At 36.1% G+C, this 17,690-nt stretch overlaps 1 protein-coding gene and 1 long non-coding RNA gene across 3 annotated transcripts; one reads left to right on the forward strand and one right to left on the reverse strand.

Moving 5' to 3' along the window:
- Positions 1 to 1,730: 1,730 nt before the first annotated feature.
- Positions 1,731 to 9,856, reverse strand: LOC126584978 (uncharacterized). Of its 2 annotated transcripts, none has more exons than XM_050249360.1 (8): positions 7,511 to 9,856; positions 7,142 to 7,246; positions 6,963 to 7,048; positions 5,836 to 6,125; positions 5,197 to 5,372; positions 4,941 to 5,023; positions 3,412 to 3,545; positions 1,731 to 2,377 (listed from the first exon to the last, which is right to left on the reverse strand). In XM_050249360.1, the coding sequence occupies exons 1-8, from the start codon at positions 7,874 to 7,876 to the stop codon at positions 1,884 to 1,886; spliced, it is 1,734 nt and encodes a 577-aa protein (XP_050105317.1). In that variant the 5' UTR covers positions 7,877 to 9,856; the 3' UTR covers positions 1,731 to 1,883. The 2 variants fall into 2 exon arrangements, with proteins under 2 accessions (XP_050105317.1, XP_050105316.1); XM_050249359.1 differs by having other exon boundaries at positions 5,836 to 6,260.
- A 1,598-nt stretch (positions 9,857 to 11,454) lies between these two features.
- LOC126584980 (uncharacterized) lies at positions 11,455 to 17,642 on the forward strand. Its single transcript, XR_007610215.1, has 3 exons — positions 11,455 to 11,975; positions 16,424 to 16,561; positions 17,421 to 17,642. It is a non-coding gene; the product is annotated as an uncharacterized LOC126584980 (long non-coding RNA).
- The last annotated feature ends 48 nt before the right edge of the window (positions 17,643 to 17,690 follow it).

Consider the following 17,690-nt stretch of genomic DNA (forward strand, 5'->3'; position numbering starts at 1 on the left):
TTGAACCTCATACGAACTCTATGTGGTACTAAGTCACTTATGTATCTTACCATGCAATGTATAAAGTGTAAAATATTGTACTAATTCATTATATATAATGATTATGGTGTGTTTAGACTTCTTTCATTAATTACTACATATTTTCTACACTCACAATGTTTGTCAGCTCGCTATATAATCAACTTGATAATGTTAAATCCATCATGCAATGCATTTCTTTCCAATTTTTTGTGATAAACTAATAGATAATTGACTAAATAAACATCCTACAAAGTTTCAATAAAAATTTCCAAGTTTTTCTTACAATTTCCGTGGTTTCCATGTAATTTTTATCGATATCGATATTTTACCGATATTTCCGTGTTTTCGGACTACCGATATTTCCGATATTACCGATATTTTCTTCCTTGGTTATAAGCAAATTAGTCTTTTCATCATTCTTTCAACATATCAGCAACACTACTAATAAAAAGGAATTGGATCCTCTCAGCCTGCTGACTAATGCACGTGGACTATTGAATTTTGATCCAAATGTTACAATTATTATAACTTTTAGAGGGATCTCCTGTTTGTAGTCGTTGGATCAAAATTCAATAGCCCACGTACACTAGTCAGCAGGCTCCTGAGCTTGTGCTCAGAAGAGGATTCAATTCCTAATAAAAACATACCGAATGAAAAATAAAAACTAAATAGAAATAAATAAAATTAAAATAAATAAAAAAACACCCGAAAATCACCAATTTTTTTGGTGGATCTTTTGTTGAAATGCTTTCAATGTTCACCGAAGTTCTTACGGTGGTTGTTGAAGTGGTTCCTTAAGGTGGTTAATTAATGTCGAAAATGGTTTGGCATGAGAGCTTGAAGTGTAGAAACTAAAGATCCACAAGTTTATCAAATGAGACAATACTTGGTGTTGACCAGGCTTAAGTTTAGCATGAAGGTTTCTAAGAGATTTTAACGATGGATGAGTTTGGCCATGGTGGTTGACTTTTATGTATAGGAAAATGGGGAAAGATTTGTTTGTTTGTTTTTTTTTTTTTTTTTTTTTTTTACCGTAGATGGAAAGGAAAGAATTGGAAAAAGGTAAGATGAGTTGCAACATGAATAGGTACACGGGAAATGTGTCTTGGTGCAAGAAAGGAGAATATATGTCTCTTGGGTCGATAGGTTGTTATAGAATTAGGTTATTGTCATGGACAATGCACTAATGGGTTTGGACTTTGGTGCTCCCAAGCACGCCAAGTCTACATTATTGAAGAGTTTTCATGAGCCTTGTGGAACTATGCAACCTTTCACACCTCAACCCCTCTAGCAAATCCCTGTAAAACCACGTGTCTTGACGACTCTTGGGTCATGTGAGCTTAGTAAGTGTCGAGTTTAAATGAATGTGCCGTACGTGGTGCGATATATTTTCTTGTTTGATATGGCATGATAATTAATTAAAACTTGTGTAAAACCTTGCTTCACTATTAATTTTTCCGATACTAAAACACAAGTATTGAAATTATTCCTATTTTCGATTCCTGACTTCCAATGTTTATTGATGCACATGGAAATTAAAGAAAAAGGTGAATTCCACATTAAAGTTTATGCTCAAAGACCTAAAAAATCATAAATTAATCGATCCAGTAACCGTATCTCCCTCCCCTGATTTATGACTTCTCCCATTCCAAGTAAACATGTCACTAGCGTAAAAATTGAGCTTCATGACCTTTTCAGGCACAACGAGGAGATTCAATGCACTTTTCGATTTCACTAATATAAATAAATAAATGAAAGAATGATCATCTTAGTCCTACAGATGATAGATCTTGATTTTGATTGCTTGAGACGCAAGGAAACAAAAGAGTTGCAAAATATGATCAGGCTTTGTCTCCATAAACTCATCTACTTCTCTGTTCAAAGTTTGATTGTATTCTAACTGAATTTTGAATGTTGGTCTGCAAAAACATGAGCAAATCCCACTCATTTTCTTTCTCTAAACAGGCATAAGCATCCACAAAGTACGAAAACTCTGACCCGTACATATGCACCGCGCATGCTGCTTTGTAAGTTAAGAGCTGCAACTCACCCGTTGCTATCTCCGAGGTTAGCATCTGGTGGCTGAAATGACGTGTACGCCACCATCTGCAGCGAAATCTCCAACTCTCTCCAGATTTTCCCTCTATAAACATTTTGGGGGTCCTATTGAAACAAACGGAGTAGCGCTCTTTATGTTCACCCTCATTTCCATTCAGACACACGGACATTCGGTCCTCGTCATACTGAGAAAGCTTCAGGAAACATAAAGCAAATTCTCTCCAGGTGTTGTAGTCTGCATAGGTTGCATCTAAATGCAAAGCTATCATTTCCAGTAGACTCTCGGGACTATATTCATCTGCAAAATATCAGAAGAAAGAAATAAGAAACCGTTAATAATTTATAAAAATCAAAATTTCAGTTCAAATTCTTGTTATCAAGGACTTCCAAATTTTAGCTGCTTCTACAACTATCCAAGTTTTGAAAATATTAAGATTTGAAACAATAGTTTCTCTTAAATTATAAAAAATTCATATAAAATATTTTGTTCACGAGTGTCAAAATAAAGTTAATCAATACAATGAAGTATAGTGTCTTTTCAAAAGAAAGAGATAAACTACATAAACAAGAAGAGGTGTATTAATTCCTAAAAATATATAGCCCAAAAAGACCAAAGACAGAGAGAGACAAAGGATTTCCAGGATTTTTGGAAATAGGACCAAGTTTATTGTTAGTCACAAATACCGATTTTGTAAGTCGATGAGACATTTAAAACCTTGAAAACTTAGAAAATGAGGAAGACTATTAAGTTCCGCAGCAAAATGATCAGGGATTTGAGAAAATTAAAAAAATAGAAATTATCTGTATAATGGAGAAGTTGGCACCTAGGGAATTCTGGTCATATACTTACAAGAAACTTGGTTTCAATTCCAAACCATGTGAAGTTCAAAACGACTAGTGGGATTAGACAGGTTCAAAGGGATTTTAACAATTGGAACAGCAACAAATAAATTATTTGTTCCACAAAAACCTTTTACTAGTAAAAAGAAAAAGTTCTAGCTAAGGAGATGTAGTCATGTCAATCCTCAAAGTAACTTCAAAAATTTCTAAATGCCCGATAAGGGGTTTTGCATCTTGAGAGATTTTATTCTTTAGGTTTATTTCTTTAAGAGAATTGTCTGACTTAAGAGAATGGAAGAATTCTTGATATGCTCCGTTAACTGAGCTAGAGAGAACCCATGAATTTATTAGCTCGCTCCTCATATGATATATCTTTTCTAATTACGTGAATGTGGAATATATAGTAATTACATGATCAGCACGTAATGTTAGTGTTCTGTCTATTTGCAAGAATAATCAGCATATATGAACACGCTGAGAACAATCACGTACCATTTTGATGCAGTTGAACAAGTTTTGCCAATGAATCGTAACAGGTTGGATCGTTCTTTAAAACATCCTCAAAACAAGTAGAAAGAAGGGCGCTGTTGTAACGATCAAATTGCTCCAAAAGAGTAGCCCTTAATCTGCCCAATGTGAACACATTAAATCTTTATTGTCGTGTGATTGGTGACAAGACCATAGAACAATAACTAGCATTAGAAAATAAATCCATATCTCACAAACAGAACTAAAGCAACAAAAAGTTAAGCAAATATTTATAAATGAGGTAGTATTTGAATTATTGGAATGAACCTTGGAATAGAATGTGCATCCATATTCCACAAGAATACTCCAGGTTTGGTTGACCAAAACCAAAACCACAAATGAGCATTCCTATACAATGTCACTCCATCAAAAGGATGGCAGATACCGATGTCTTTCTTGTAATTGTGATTCCATCCATTCAAAGTTCAGTTCAACAACCATACACTACCTTAAGTCATTAGTTATTGACAAAAAGAGATCCAACTTCACCAATGATGGTCCAATATAGGAATTTTCACATGCAGAACTATCAAAATGTTGAATGGTAAAAATTGTACACAAAAAAAATAATAAATCAAAAGTCCTGAAAGTTCAGACTCTAATACATGGTCATTTGTTTTACAACTGCTGTCCGCAGACAGCATATTTTGTTTCAACTAATCTATCCAAAATTCAAGCTAAGTTATAATGCTCAAGAACGAGATTACCTAAATGATAACATGTTAATACAGTGTCTCATAGCAAGGAAGGAAAAAACGCATCACCAGAATAGCCATCACTTAAACAACACAACTGTTAGTAATTGTCAGACTTTTGAAGAAGGAATTCCTAGGATCTACTTTCTACCAAAGCTGCTGTAGTGAAGCTAATGTTGACCTTTTAGCGCTGTTCAGAAAACCAGACCTACCCGACTTGTCTGACCAGACTAACTCTGAACCAGCTTGCCGCCAGTGTCTTAACTTAGAAAACCATTACCCAACTAATCGACAAAGACCAGGAAACCAGTCTGGAGTCGAATAAGTATGCTTACTCTGTTTTTCTTCTTTGAAGAAAACATTATTTTGAGAATGTAAATGCTGTTTTCCAAATAAAGTGTGCCTTATTCCTAGACAAGGAGACATTTCTGCCCTTGATTTTTGTAAAGCTCCTTGATTTTATTTTCAATTTCTTGCAATCATTCTCTTCTGGTGCTGTCATTGTTATTTCATTCAACTTCATCATCCCAGTGAAGTTGGCACCAATTACTCATTTATCAACGTATTACTAGTATCACCACCTCCAACTTCACTACTATGACCAACCGCCACTGCAGCAATCATTACAGTCAAATCCTATACAGTAAAATATCATTTCACCTTTTATCCCATGTTTTGTAGAATCAATCTAGTAGAATTTCCTATTAATTTCCATTCATCTGGTGCGCTTTCTAACTTATATATTCAATTCACATTCACAATCAGAGATAAAACGAAATTTGCCAAAGAAATCAGTACCGAAGTGGCAGTGCAGTATTTGGACTACAGCAGTTGTCAATCTCATTTAGGGCTTCTTTTACTTGACCTCCAATCAGCAACAGCTGCCACGAAGAGTACTTGAGTTTTGGCAGGGTACCATAAGCTACAACTATATCACTTGGTACTTAAGAAAAGTAATAAAAAATTATAATAGGGTTGCCATAACATTAGCTACTACAATTTTATAAAATCATATTAAGATAAATGCTCTTACTTCACTAGAACAAATTTTTACCTGTACCAAAGGAAGCAAGGCCTGCAATACTGGGGGCGTGGAGTGAAGAGCACGCCTTAAATATTTCACTGCATTCCTAAAACTGTCAGTAAAAATTGTTGTCTGTGAATTCATGAAATCTTCCCTATCTGTAGATTCTGGCAATCGTATGGGAAGTAACAGAGATTCCAAGCCCTCTGAAATAATGAATGATAAATCAGGTATATATCACAATAACGAATAGAACAAAAATATACTTAGGAAGTTAATAAACACCTAAGAAAATACAGAGTGAATGGAAACAGTGATTTGTTAATTGTTAGTAAAAGTAACAGATGTGTACTACAAACGTGCACACACAATATGTTGAGTAATCGACGCATTCTGGTTACAACCAGTATCTGGTAATTGTAGTCAAGACTAACAGACTAAACAATGCATGTACTATTTTGAACTGTGCCAATTTAAATCAGCTGGAACTAGATTTTACTTATACCTTCCCCCTTTATAGCAACTGCATTTACAGAAACTCTTCATCATCATGAATATGGATGAGAAAAGGGGCAATGTTTATATTTCCTTATACAAAGAAAGAAATTCAATGATTGAAAGCCTAACACATAACATCAATTGAGAGAATGCAAGAAACTAGTTACTCACCAAGGGCATCAAAAATGGGAGCATACTGCATTTCGCCATCATTTTCATTTTCTGTATCTTCATCAGGGTCCGCATAAAAACTTTGGGCCCCAAAGTTTGGTTGAGAATTTTCTATCTCCATGTCGTCGACCCCCATAGATATATCTCTATGTATGCCACCGTCGGCACCAATATATGATACTTTATCATTCATTACAGAGGTCTCTGAACCACATTGAATGTCAGTACCAGCCTCGTGAGTATTACCAGCATAATGCCCCTCCGAGTGTGGAAGTAGTTCATTTGATTCCCTAGCAGTGTAAAACTGGTCGGACTCCCTCCATTTCATTTCATTTGGAAGATTGGAATACCAGAGTTGCTGGTATGCCAATCCTACAATCATAATTAACAGTGGTTCATTTCCAAACTCCTTTAATTGTGTGAGACTGGAAAAAAACAAACATGATTGATTAGGTGATGTCTTGCATATGGTATCTCTTAAAAGCCGCCATATTTGCAGCCTAAATCAGATAAAAAAAAAGGAAAAGGTAATTCAAAACTAATACAGAAAATTGAAGACTCATTTCTGCTATCCAACAAGCCAATTTTGTCTTTCATTTGTTAAAGTCTGTACCAAATAAAAGTGGCAGAGAAAGTCCACGTATAACAAATATCAAGGATATAAAAACTACATGAAAATGAATTACAGATGTGAGATGCAAAGAGACACAACACAGACATAGGAAAATAGAATTCTAGAAATGCATGACATAGCGGGGACACAAAAAAAAGTTTACATTTCCCTACTTACAGTTCAAATACAATTCAAAAAAGGGAGAAAATTTAGATATCAGAAAATTCTTTCTTAAAGTAGCAAAGTCAACATGTAACTTTAAAAAATTTGGGCACACACAACACGTTGTCAAAAGGAAACAAGAGAATCATAAGTCAAAGGGATGGATGATACCCTGAGTCATAAAAATGCAAAGCAAATGTCAGCATTACTCAAATATATAACACATGGGTTTCCTGATTCAATGTTGTGAATGATGAACTAGCAAAAACAGCATTGAATAGGATAATAGTACAGAAATTGCTACCATATGCAGAAAGCTGCCAAGCAGCGAAAATATAAGAATCATACATACATCACGGTAGAGTGATGCGCATGCTCATCGTAATTTCCCTCAGTAATCAACAAAGTAATACGCTCCAGTTGAAGCGCATACCGGTACTGCTCAACAAAAAGAAAGTATGAGTAATCAGTATAACATATACTGAAATTAAATGCATAAGCCAGGTAAAATCATAGCGAATATAATACAACCTCCGGCGAGTAACCTGCCATCGCATTCCTGCCCTCCCAAACAGCATAAGCTTCCATAACCTTATAAGCATTGGAATCCAAATGCTCAAGCATTTCCATCAAAACCTAAAACACATTACCAAAAACCAACAATAAAATTATCACTGGTTATTCTCAAAACAATCAAATTATTCAAAGGGCTATTTCGCCCACGATAAAAACATGACAAGTGGATACATGACGGATTTCTTCTTCTTCTTTTTTCTAATTGCGTTTTCAAAGTATTTTTCGATAAAACTTATAATTATCTGAGTGTTTCTTCTAATTTACTACTATTCAATTTCAAACACCAATTAAAGCCCAGAAATTTTCAAACTTTAATCTCATTACCCAATACTTGAACCGGTTGTTCGCCGGCGACCTTTCTTTCTGGCTGCCTTCCAACAACACGCTCAAGACTCCGCTGGCTTCGACCCAGTTGCGCTGCTTGACGAGCTTCCGCATGAGCTTGGTGAGCCGGGCGCGGTGCTCGGCTCGGGGTCTCGTGGAGCCAACACCGAGTAGATAGGAGGGCTTGCTCAGGGACAAAACAATTCGTTTGAGGAGTTTTTGAACGTGGGGAGGCACTGTGGGGTGAGCTTTGCCGTCGTCGGTGGACTTTCTTTTGCGGCTGTTCGGTTTGCTTGGACTGTTTGGAGTGTTTTGGTGCAGTTGTGGTGAGTAGAGTTCGGGTTCCGGTGCGAGAGCGTCGGCCATGGCGGCGGCGCCCCAGAGTGAGAGATCCAAGTCGCCCAAAGAAAAAAAAAAGGATTTAAGTCGGTAGGGTTTTGGGTTTTCAGAATTGGGCTGCTTGGAGTTTTGTTGGGCTCTTTTGAATAATTAATGCACTACTTCACATGCCACTTTGTGGCACCATTGATCTTGAGATTTGGTATTTCACGGAGAATGAGAACCACCTCAAAAAGAATTTTAAATATTTTTAATTTTCTCCAATTCACAACTATTTCACCAAACAATATTGCTTGGAACAAAGTTGAATAGTTAGACATCATATATTACACTTTCTTTCTAATTTTCTTGTTTCGTAATGAACAATATATCAAAAAGTCACATAATTCTTTTAGCAAAAAAACAGTTACATAATTGTTGCTTACCTCCTTACAATTCACATATCTCACATAACTGTTGCTTACCTCCATACAATTTACATGTCTTAGTTCTCAAACTCATAATGTTATAGCATACATACTCTTCTTCTTCTTTGTCATAAAATGTCAAAAGCAATCACATTTATCAATCAACAAACAACAACATGCCAACAAAAATTGACTTGAGAAAACCCCATTGTCATATGTTTTATTATTTTGTTCATGTGATGTGCTAAAAAGAAAGGTTAGATTGGCCCAAGTGTTACATTTTTCATGTATAAATTGTCAATGTTCGTGGCGGTGTCACTCTTCTTGTATGTACCAGATAAGCAAACAAAATCAACAAAAACCCAGAAAAGCAGCTCACAAATGTAATTACATGAATGCAAGAGGACTCGGCATCTTACTTGATAATATCAAACTCGTGTCTATGATCATGATGAAGTCTTTGCGATACAAAAAAGAAAAATCACTCTTTTTTCTTTATATACAACTCAGGCCAGGAAACACTAAAACACAACCCCTAAATCCAACAGAATCAGATGTAAAACAAATTCACATATAATTTCCTAAATTCAGATTAAAAAGAATCTATTTGTTTGGAGCAGATGAAATTGCAATCCCCAGGCGAAATTTCTAATCGTTAAATTGGATTAGACAAAATCATGAAAAAATTTCTAAAGCCCAATTATATTAAACCACAAATTTGAAGCAGATTTTGACATGCAATAAATCAATAAGGTAGGAATTGTTTCAAACTAACCTTGACGGCGGGAGTCGGAGGAATCGTCCAATTACCGTTGAAAAGCTTGAATCCGAACAAGGCTCCTAGGTTATAGGGAGATGATATTGATGTGAAATTCAACATGCAAAGGTTGAAGGAGAGGAATTTCAATTTGAAAGATTTGAAGCAAAGTGGCTGCTTGGTGAGGAGGAGTCGCAGAAGATTTTTAATTGGAAAAGAAGAGGACGACTAGGCAGGAAGATATCAGGAGGAAGGAATGTAATAATGCAAACTTATAACTAAGGGTGTGTTTACGAAACCGGAACGGAATGGCAAGAAACGGACTTGTATTCTTTTCCAGGCATTCAAGCCAACATTTCTAGAATAAAAAACAAGATGGGGTCCACTTAAAATTAGGAGTTGGATCCCTAAATCTGCCGGAATCGGATCTCCTAGATGGAGGTGGTATTTGGATTCCCTCTTCCAGGAATCCAACTTTTATACCCAAACTACCCCCCGGTATCTTCTACCTCCCATTTCGTATCTGTGACTCTCTTTGCCCAGTCTGCTAACTCCCTTGCATGTTCACCAACTCAATCATGGTTCTGGATTATTTTGTGCCAAGATGGGCTTCGAAGACTGAGTTGGTGGAATGGGTTGTCGTTGGCGAAGAACGGATTTGAAATTCGTTCAGTGCCGCATCTGCTAATTGACACTCAACACTTGGAATTGAAGCTGCAGTGGTGGTGGTTCCACTGCTATAATGGTTGTGGGGTGTATTCCAGTGGCTGTGTGGTTGGAGAGAGATGGAGGGAGATGACAAGTGGATGGAAAAATAAGAAGGGGAAGTTGAAGATATAGCACTTACACATATGTTGGTCCGCCACAAGTCTTTCTTTCGCATGTCAAAGTTTTGGGATCATATATTTATATTTACACACACACACACACATAAATATATATAAGGAATTATTATTAGCACTCCAAAAATCTCAGTCTACATTCCAAACTTTTTATATTAGGAAATAAAAATACACTTGTGGGGAGTGTAGAATGTAGAATGAGATTTTTGATGTGTTAATCATGCTTCCCCATATATATATATGATAGGATCAAAGGATAAAGATTTTGACAAACAGTTTTACACTCCTTTGTAGCCTTTGGATCCTATAACATTCAACGGTCTAAATCAAGAATGATGTGGAGATTGTTAAACATTAAATGACTTGGATGATTTTGTGGATTATAACTAATAAGGAAAACACAAATTTAAATTAAATAAAATTATCTAATACAATAAAATTGAAAAAATAATCAAAATTTGAACTGATAAAAAAAGAATGTAAAACCCATAGTGAAGAATACCCAAAAAGGTGAGGAGACAAACCAATGGTGATAAATAAGATGGTGAGCATACACCACACTAAATAGTAGTGAGCAAAAATACTCCTAATCAGATATTTGGGTTAAGGGACCAATCAGTTAGAAGAGGAAGGGGACCAATCAGATTTTAGAGAGGTTAGGCAGCAGCCAATCAGAAAGGGGGAAGAAAGAAAAAAAAGGGAAAAAGAGGAAAGGGGGATTTTTTTTCCCCCTTCCATTTCGTCAACCCCGTGCACCTACAAACCCGACTTCAACCTGGACAAATTTCGGGCCAATCTCCACCATTTTTAGGCCATTCTCACCCTTCCACCACCTGCAACTTATTCCACAACCTCTCATCTACCATATTTTCTCAAATTCAAGGGTTTTTAAGGCCAATTTCAAGTAGAACCGTACCGGAGAACTCAGAGGTTTTCAATAGCGATTCGACACTCCGGTGAGTCTCACCACCCACCACCACCCTTAATCAACTCCCCTTGGACCCAGAATAAGACCTAATCAGTTCTAGGGGCGTTGGAAGATGGAGGAAGTCGAATCGAAGAACACCCATCTTAGGGTTTTCGGCGGGTTTGAGTGAAATTGGAGCTTTTCCCGGCCAAATTGGACTTGTCCACCTGTATGAAACTTGCTCCACTCACTGAGATCTACTTGCCTGTAAAATTTGGTAATTTTTGGAAATAGTTGAATTTTCCAACGAGTTGGGACGGCAAACCGCCACCCGCGACGGCTTGTGCAGCGGCGCGTGACCTATGAAATCCCATTCTTGGATTTCAGTGTTATAATCTACGAAATTATATTATTGAGACTTAACATTATTTTACGAGAAATTATATTAATTTATTTCAATTTAGATTTCAATTAAACTAGGTACGAAGAGTGAAGTTTGGAAAATTATTATTTACTCGTTGACCTTTCGAGGTCACAAATAACGTTTTCGAACATATCTCGAAACTACGAACGTATAGGCGAAAGCTGTTTGTGAGTCCAGATTATTACGATACAGTTACAGACATTTGAAATCGTTTTACTAAACTATAGATTATAAATTAGTTAAACCCCCATCATGTGGGAAGAGTAACTAATTAGATAAAAGAGTGAGGGACCAAAAAGAAAAAGGGAGAGAACTCTAGAGGCTGCCTGATGTCAGCAGGGGAGAGGATTTTCAGCAGGGAGGACTATTCTTGCTATGCCAGAGAATGTAATTTGTTTGGTCCCAGATGTTGGGTTTTCACGTATGGTGGCATAGAGTCCAGGAGGAAGATCTGTAGGATTTCAACACCATCAGATGCATTGTATGTGGGTCTTGAGACCCATTTTGTCCCATCTCAAAACTTAACTATTTGTGCCAAAGAATCAAGATGGAGAGGTGGAGAGCTTCAAGTTGATTCGGTGATGCATGTTGCAAGCATCATATGGAGGACACAATGTTTCAATCCCAACACGGGAACAGGAGAGACGGGTCAGAAAAGAAAAAAAAACAGGGGGAGATGGCGTTGGCCAAGAAGGGGATTACGAGGAATCCCACTGCCCCGAAACTATGAACCGGAATAAGGAAGTGTAGAAGACGATGTCTGAAGAAGCAAAGAGAATCATAACGAAGGTATGATTCCTTTTGTCGACCTGCAACATTGGTAAAAACTCCTAGCTCTCTTGGTTCTTTCCATAAATGCTTTGTATCAATCTTCTTATTACTTTCAATTTTATACATTGGGTGTGTTGATCAAATTATCATGTTTTAGGGTTTGGGTAAAAAGGCCAATTCTTGTTTATTGTTGACATAATTGAAATCAAAGTTATAAATATGATTGAAGTATATAGAAGTATTCTGAAGTTATGTTTTGGATTAGAAGAGTTTGGGTTCTAAGTTGCAGGAACTTATGTGCTTGCAGAGAAAAGCTATGTTTCCAGTAGTTTACTTTGGCTCCTGATTACTATGTCCTTGTGGATTCCTTTTGATCCATTATTATGTGTTTTGAAACTAGACATGTCAATGATCAAAGCCCATCTGATTTCACATAATTCTGTTGAGTTTTGATTTGTCAAAACCATGTATAATTTTGAGTCACGAAGCTGCCAGAAAGCAGCAAATACTGGATTCCAGTTTCGGGGTTCTATTTTGTATCTTGCATAACTTTCAAATCGGAACCCCGTTTCCTACAAATCTTATATGTTTTTAATGCACTCAAAACAAGCTTTGAATCTCATGTAAGTTTGCATCATTTGGTATAGTTATGGGTGTTCAAAATCGGGCTTAATCTAGGTTGACTAAGACTGTTTTTCTGCAGCTTTTGTGGAGTTGAGGCTGTTGCCTTTGTAATATCATTTTTTTCTTACAACTTTAATTCTAATTTACTTATCTATTTTGAGTTTGTGCTTAAACCACTTGATAAGGTTACGTATTTGGTTCCAAAAGAACCACTTTCTTAGCCAATGTATTTATGTATTCTTTACCTATTCAGGTTGTGTATACACATATTTGTATATTCATGCATAAGCATGCAAATTCTTGAACTACACCAAAATAGCCTTTACGTTCGCAATTCTTTTTCATATGCTACTATGGTTGTTGGGTAGTTCCAACTTTATCGATCAAAGCATTTCTTTAAAGTCAGCAACAATGAATATTATATAGTTGTGCATTATATGATTCCATCCCTTGGCTTATAAGATAAATTTGAGTAAAGCTGTGATATGATTATAAGCTCAATTATTTTATTGTGTTGGTGCATTTTTATACCTACTGAAACACATCATTACTAATGATCTATAATTATTCCTTCATGTGTATTTACAACGATTGTTTTAGATCAACCAAAAAGGGCATTGAATTTGGATACTGTTACATTAGTAATCCAAAGTACTTTAATTAGGATTAAAATTCAAGTCATGCATTTAGTAGTATCTTACATTTGTGAAACAGAATTTGGCCACGATGGTGCATCCTTGTGTTAGTAACTAAAAGCAATGCTTAGGAATCTAGGTAAGGGAAATACGACAGACCTTTATGGAGATGATGAGGTTTAGATATACCTAGTACATTTGGTAGGTACCATATGCTTGCTTGAATTTCGTTGAGTGATGGTCCAGAATCCCTTATATTCTGCGATTCCATTGAGTGATGGTCCGGAATCATATGCTTGTTTGGATTTTGTTGAGTGATGTTCCAGAATCGTATCTAACTTGGGTTTCACTTAGTGGTGGTTATGCATTGTGCTCCGCAATTTCGTTGAGTGATGGTCCAGAATTGTATCCACTTGGATTCTGTTAAGAGATGGTTCGGAATCCCTCATACTTCGCGATTCCGTTGAAAGATAGTCCGGGATCATTTTCACCTTGGATTTGATTGAGTTTGGATCGAGACAGCTTTAGAGATGTAGGCTTCGGCCAAACTGTGTTGCTCTAGCCCTGCATTTCGGTCTATGATGTGTTATATTGATTGATGTGATTGTGGAATGATGTTGGTTGTGATTGTTGTCACTATGATTAGACTTGTTAACCAATGTGGTTAGAGAATGACTTTGTGCTTCGTCGACTGTATTTGAGATGTTGCATACTATAAATTGCGGTATTGTTTGAAACATAGTGATTTATATGATGTATGAATTGGAAAGCATATGTATGAGAATGGCTTACCTTCATGCATGATAAGGTGATAATGATATTTTTGGCGTAAGGTTGGTGTAAAGTGTGATGCTGTATGATTTTTGCTAGAAGTATTTTACGAAAAGCTTAAGGTTCAACGAAAGATGAACTACGAATGGCTTGATCCCTAATAAGGGTACGTAGGCAGTCTAACGAGGAGGTTAGATGTAGTCATAAAGTATACAAAAAATTACTATGCGAGTCGATTCTCGAGTTGTGATTTGCCTTATTCTGGAGGCGAGGTATGTTAGAGATACGGGTATTCGGTGACGTCACGTGTCGATTCTGGACGTATGTCGAGATCAGGGTGTGACATGGTCAGTGGACCGACGATGTCTTTCTAAGTCCAATTAGATGCTCTGAATTCATAATTGAAATCCGCATGAAGTGGTTTGATTGTTTGAACTTAGTTTCATGATGATACATCACTTAATCAAAATTTGAATCAACGATTTGACCGTTGGATCGCTATCAAAATTTAATGCATTATAGAACATAATATTTGAGGACAGCTGGAATTGACGAATCGAAAATCCGATATACGGATCTTCCCGAATTGGATTTCTAAGTTAGTAAAATTAATTGTTGACCGCCTCTTGATTTGGCAATTGGCGGAGATCCATCCGTTGGATGATAATGAAATTTTAGTATGTGGTTCTAGAAGTGTAATGTGTATTTTGGGAAGTTATGGATCATAAATACGATAGGCGGATCTTCCGATTTTGATTTATAGGGTTGTGGACCCTACTATCAACCTTGATCGACGATTGGCTCTTTAGTCAACTAGATCGAGTTCTTCTAGTGTGTCAGCTATCGTAGAGTGTGGTTGAGATTTCATGGAACTTGATGGGCTCATTGTGGTGACGTGTCCTTCTCGTTTGACGCATGTCTCGAATTGTTTATAAAGTTAAAATTAGTATTAATAGAGGCTTAGTGAGGCTTTACGGCTTATCTCAGTGAGTGATTTTAATTTATGTGATATTGATGATTACCTTGCTTTCGTAATTGTTATCCTGTGTGGATATGGCTTGGTTTTATAAATATGTTTTCTATTGAATTGTTATTTTTAATGCTTAGCCATTGATTTAAGTTTATGAAATGAGATTTGACATGTATATATTGAAATATGGTTTGATTTGTTTGATTGGCATGTTGTGATGAAATGTGAGGGCTAATGGTGGATCGTTAAACCATTGGGATCGGGGCGTGACAATATATATATGTATATATATAAACAAAACTGAAATCAAACCAAACCGTCAAAACATAACCAAAACAAAGCGAAAGAAAAACCGAATTGAACTGAATAGTAACTTTGGTTTGGCTTTTGATTTCGGTAAAAAAACGAACCGAAAGGAACTGAACCCATCCTACATTAATGGGACATAAATGTTTGATAAAGAATTCAATAGTGGGTGGATTGGAAATTTGGAAGCAATTAGAGCAACTCCACCCCAAGCACATAGGCTTGTCCAAAGTTGGATAAATAGGTTGGCACCCCTTAAAAACCCTCCAGCCCATCCAAATAGGCTGTCACCCAACCCAAGCCAGTCCATAGGCCGTGCCAAAACATGCTAAGCAAGAGACCGGCCCACATGATGCTAGGTTGACGTCAACCACCTGAAATCCTTTTTTTTTTGCGCCAGGCGCGTGGAAAACATGCACGCATGGTTGCGAGCGGCCTATAGCGTCGCAGAGGTGGGGCCCACTATGCAAGCACAATATGGGGCTCTGGCATGGGGATACGTGGCGCCTCTGTGTCCGTTGGATTTCCAACGGTAAAAAAAAATTAAAAATTAAAATTAATGGCTACTGACGTGGCACAATTAGGACCGTTCGAATTTCAGATCAACGGTCCAGATTTTTCGACCAAAAAACTTTAAAAAAATTAATAAAATGTCAGAAATTAATAATATTTTTTATAAAGTCAGAAATTAAAAATAAAATTATTATTATTTTATTTTATAATAAAAATTAATAATATTTTAATAAAATTGACTAGGCTATTTAGTTTTAGGAGTGGAGATGCATTTGGTTAATTACTATTCAATAAGGTTTATCACTGTTCATTGAGTGGATTAAATAGGCTTTATAACAGCGTATTGTTTAGAGGTGAAGTTGATCTTAGGACTTGTGTCTTTTAAAGAGTGCATGAATGCCTGCGGGTGCATGAATGCCTCACATTTGCGGTAAATATTCTTTTAGCCATTACGTTCTCCATAAAGACCTTTATAACCTCAAAAGTAGAAATTTTTTTAGGCGTCCTGTAACTGGTTGGTTGCAAGTTTCACTTTTTACATTGTTCCTTCATGTTTCTTTTGCTACTAATTTGAGCTATATTTATTGTCTTGCTAATGTGAATTTGGTTAGTAACTTAGATTAATGCTTTCTTGTTTTTCCGTATAGTCCTCAAATTCAAATAAAAAGTGCATATTGCTTGATTGGATGGGTTCTGGAGAATTAATTGATGAAGGTTGGTGGTCATAAGTGGTCCGAACGTTCTTGTTCGTTTTGTGCCAATTACACCCACATAAAATACATGCGGTCAGTTGTGTTTATAATCCTTTTTACCCACTATTGAATTTACTGCTCTCTCTCTCTCTCTCTCTCTCTTTTGTTTCAGTTTATATTGTGAAATTGAATGTTGCATGCATATGAGATATATCTATATAGATGGATAAAGGTTGGATACATATTAATAGGTAATGAGATATACATGCCTTTTCGGAAAGGGATTTCCATTTTATTCAAAACATGGGGATTAGTTGTGGGATTCACTTCACACTAAATTTTAACGATCCAAACTGTCTATTTTGTAAGTCTTGATTCATAAATCATCCTTGCAAAAATTCAATTTAATCCGAAATCATTTGTCTATTTAATTACCACGATGAAATTTCAATGTTTTCTTATAATAAAGTGCTCGTCGATTTCTTTAAACTCAATTAGATACCTCAAATATTTCTGATTTGGCAAATATTTTGCAAGGGTGATATACGAGGTGCAACTTAAAAAATAGATGATTTAGATCGTTAAAATTCAATGTGGTGTGGGCTTTAAAGGCCTCCATGAGATATATATCTAAGGTTGCTTCTACATCATGTATTAACCTGGTTATAAGCTATAATGATTAGGATTTTATGAAATGTTGCTAGGAATAATGACTATCTCTCCATTGAAATTATTAGATTTTATCATATCTGCTTGCAAGGATTTGCTCATGTTTTCCTCTTTTGACCAAAAAAATATCATCTTTTCCTCTAGTTGATTCCTTTTTTTATTTATTTATTTATTTTTTTTAAGTTTCCGTTAAGTGAAAAATAGTCTGCCTATACTAATTATATGTGTGGTCTATTTTGAGGGATTTTCATCATTGAGTGACTTTGATTTCTATTATTTTCAGTGAGTGAGGGATGAAAGTGGAGCTGCATGCAGTGGTTAAAGGGGCAGAGAAGAGAGTATGTGAGGCTTTTCATTGATATTTTCTCGTTCTTGGTCTCTAATCCTTTGTATTTGCTTAGTTCAATTTTCTTTGTATAAAAAATTGAAAAATTATATAGTTGTAAATGATTGATTAGTGACATGACATTGAAGATTTGGAGTAAAATTTGTGTTTTTGGTTGAATTTGCGTTGCCGAAGTGATATGTGATTGTATGACGATTCAAAAACTGA

Source organism: Malus sylvestris, chromosome 10 (assembly GCF_916048215.2).
Source record: "Malus sylvestris chromosome 10, drMalSylv7.2, whole genome shotgun sequence".
NCBI classification, from domain to species: Eukaryota; Viridiplantae; Streptophyta; class Magnoliopsida; order Rosales; family Rosaceae; genus Malus; species Malus sylvestris.

What these genes read in the sequence shown, in the direction of transcription:
- LOC126584978 (XM_050249359.1), bottom strand. Translation starts at nt 7,876, where the DNA reads ATGGCCGACGCTCTCGCACCGGAACCCGAACTCTACTCACCACAACTG. An exon ending in GCGCATCACTCTACCGTGAT is followed by an intron (nt 6,261 to 6,962) that starts GTATGTATGATT and finishes GTTTTTTTCCAG; the next exon opens with TCTCACACAATTAAAGGAGT. An exon ending in AATACTGCACTGCCACTTCG is followed by an intron (nt 3,546 to 4,940) that starts GTACTGATTTCT and finishes CACATTGGGCAG; the next exon opens with ATTAAGGGCTACTCTTTTGG.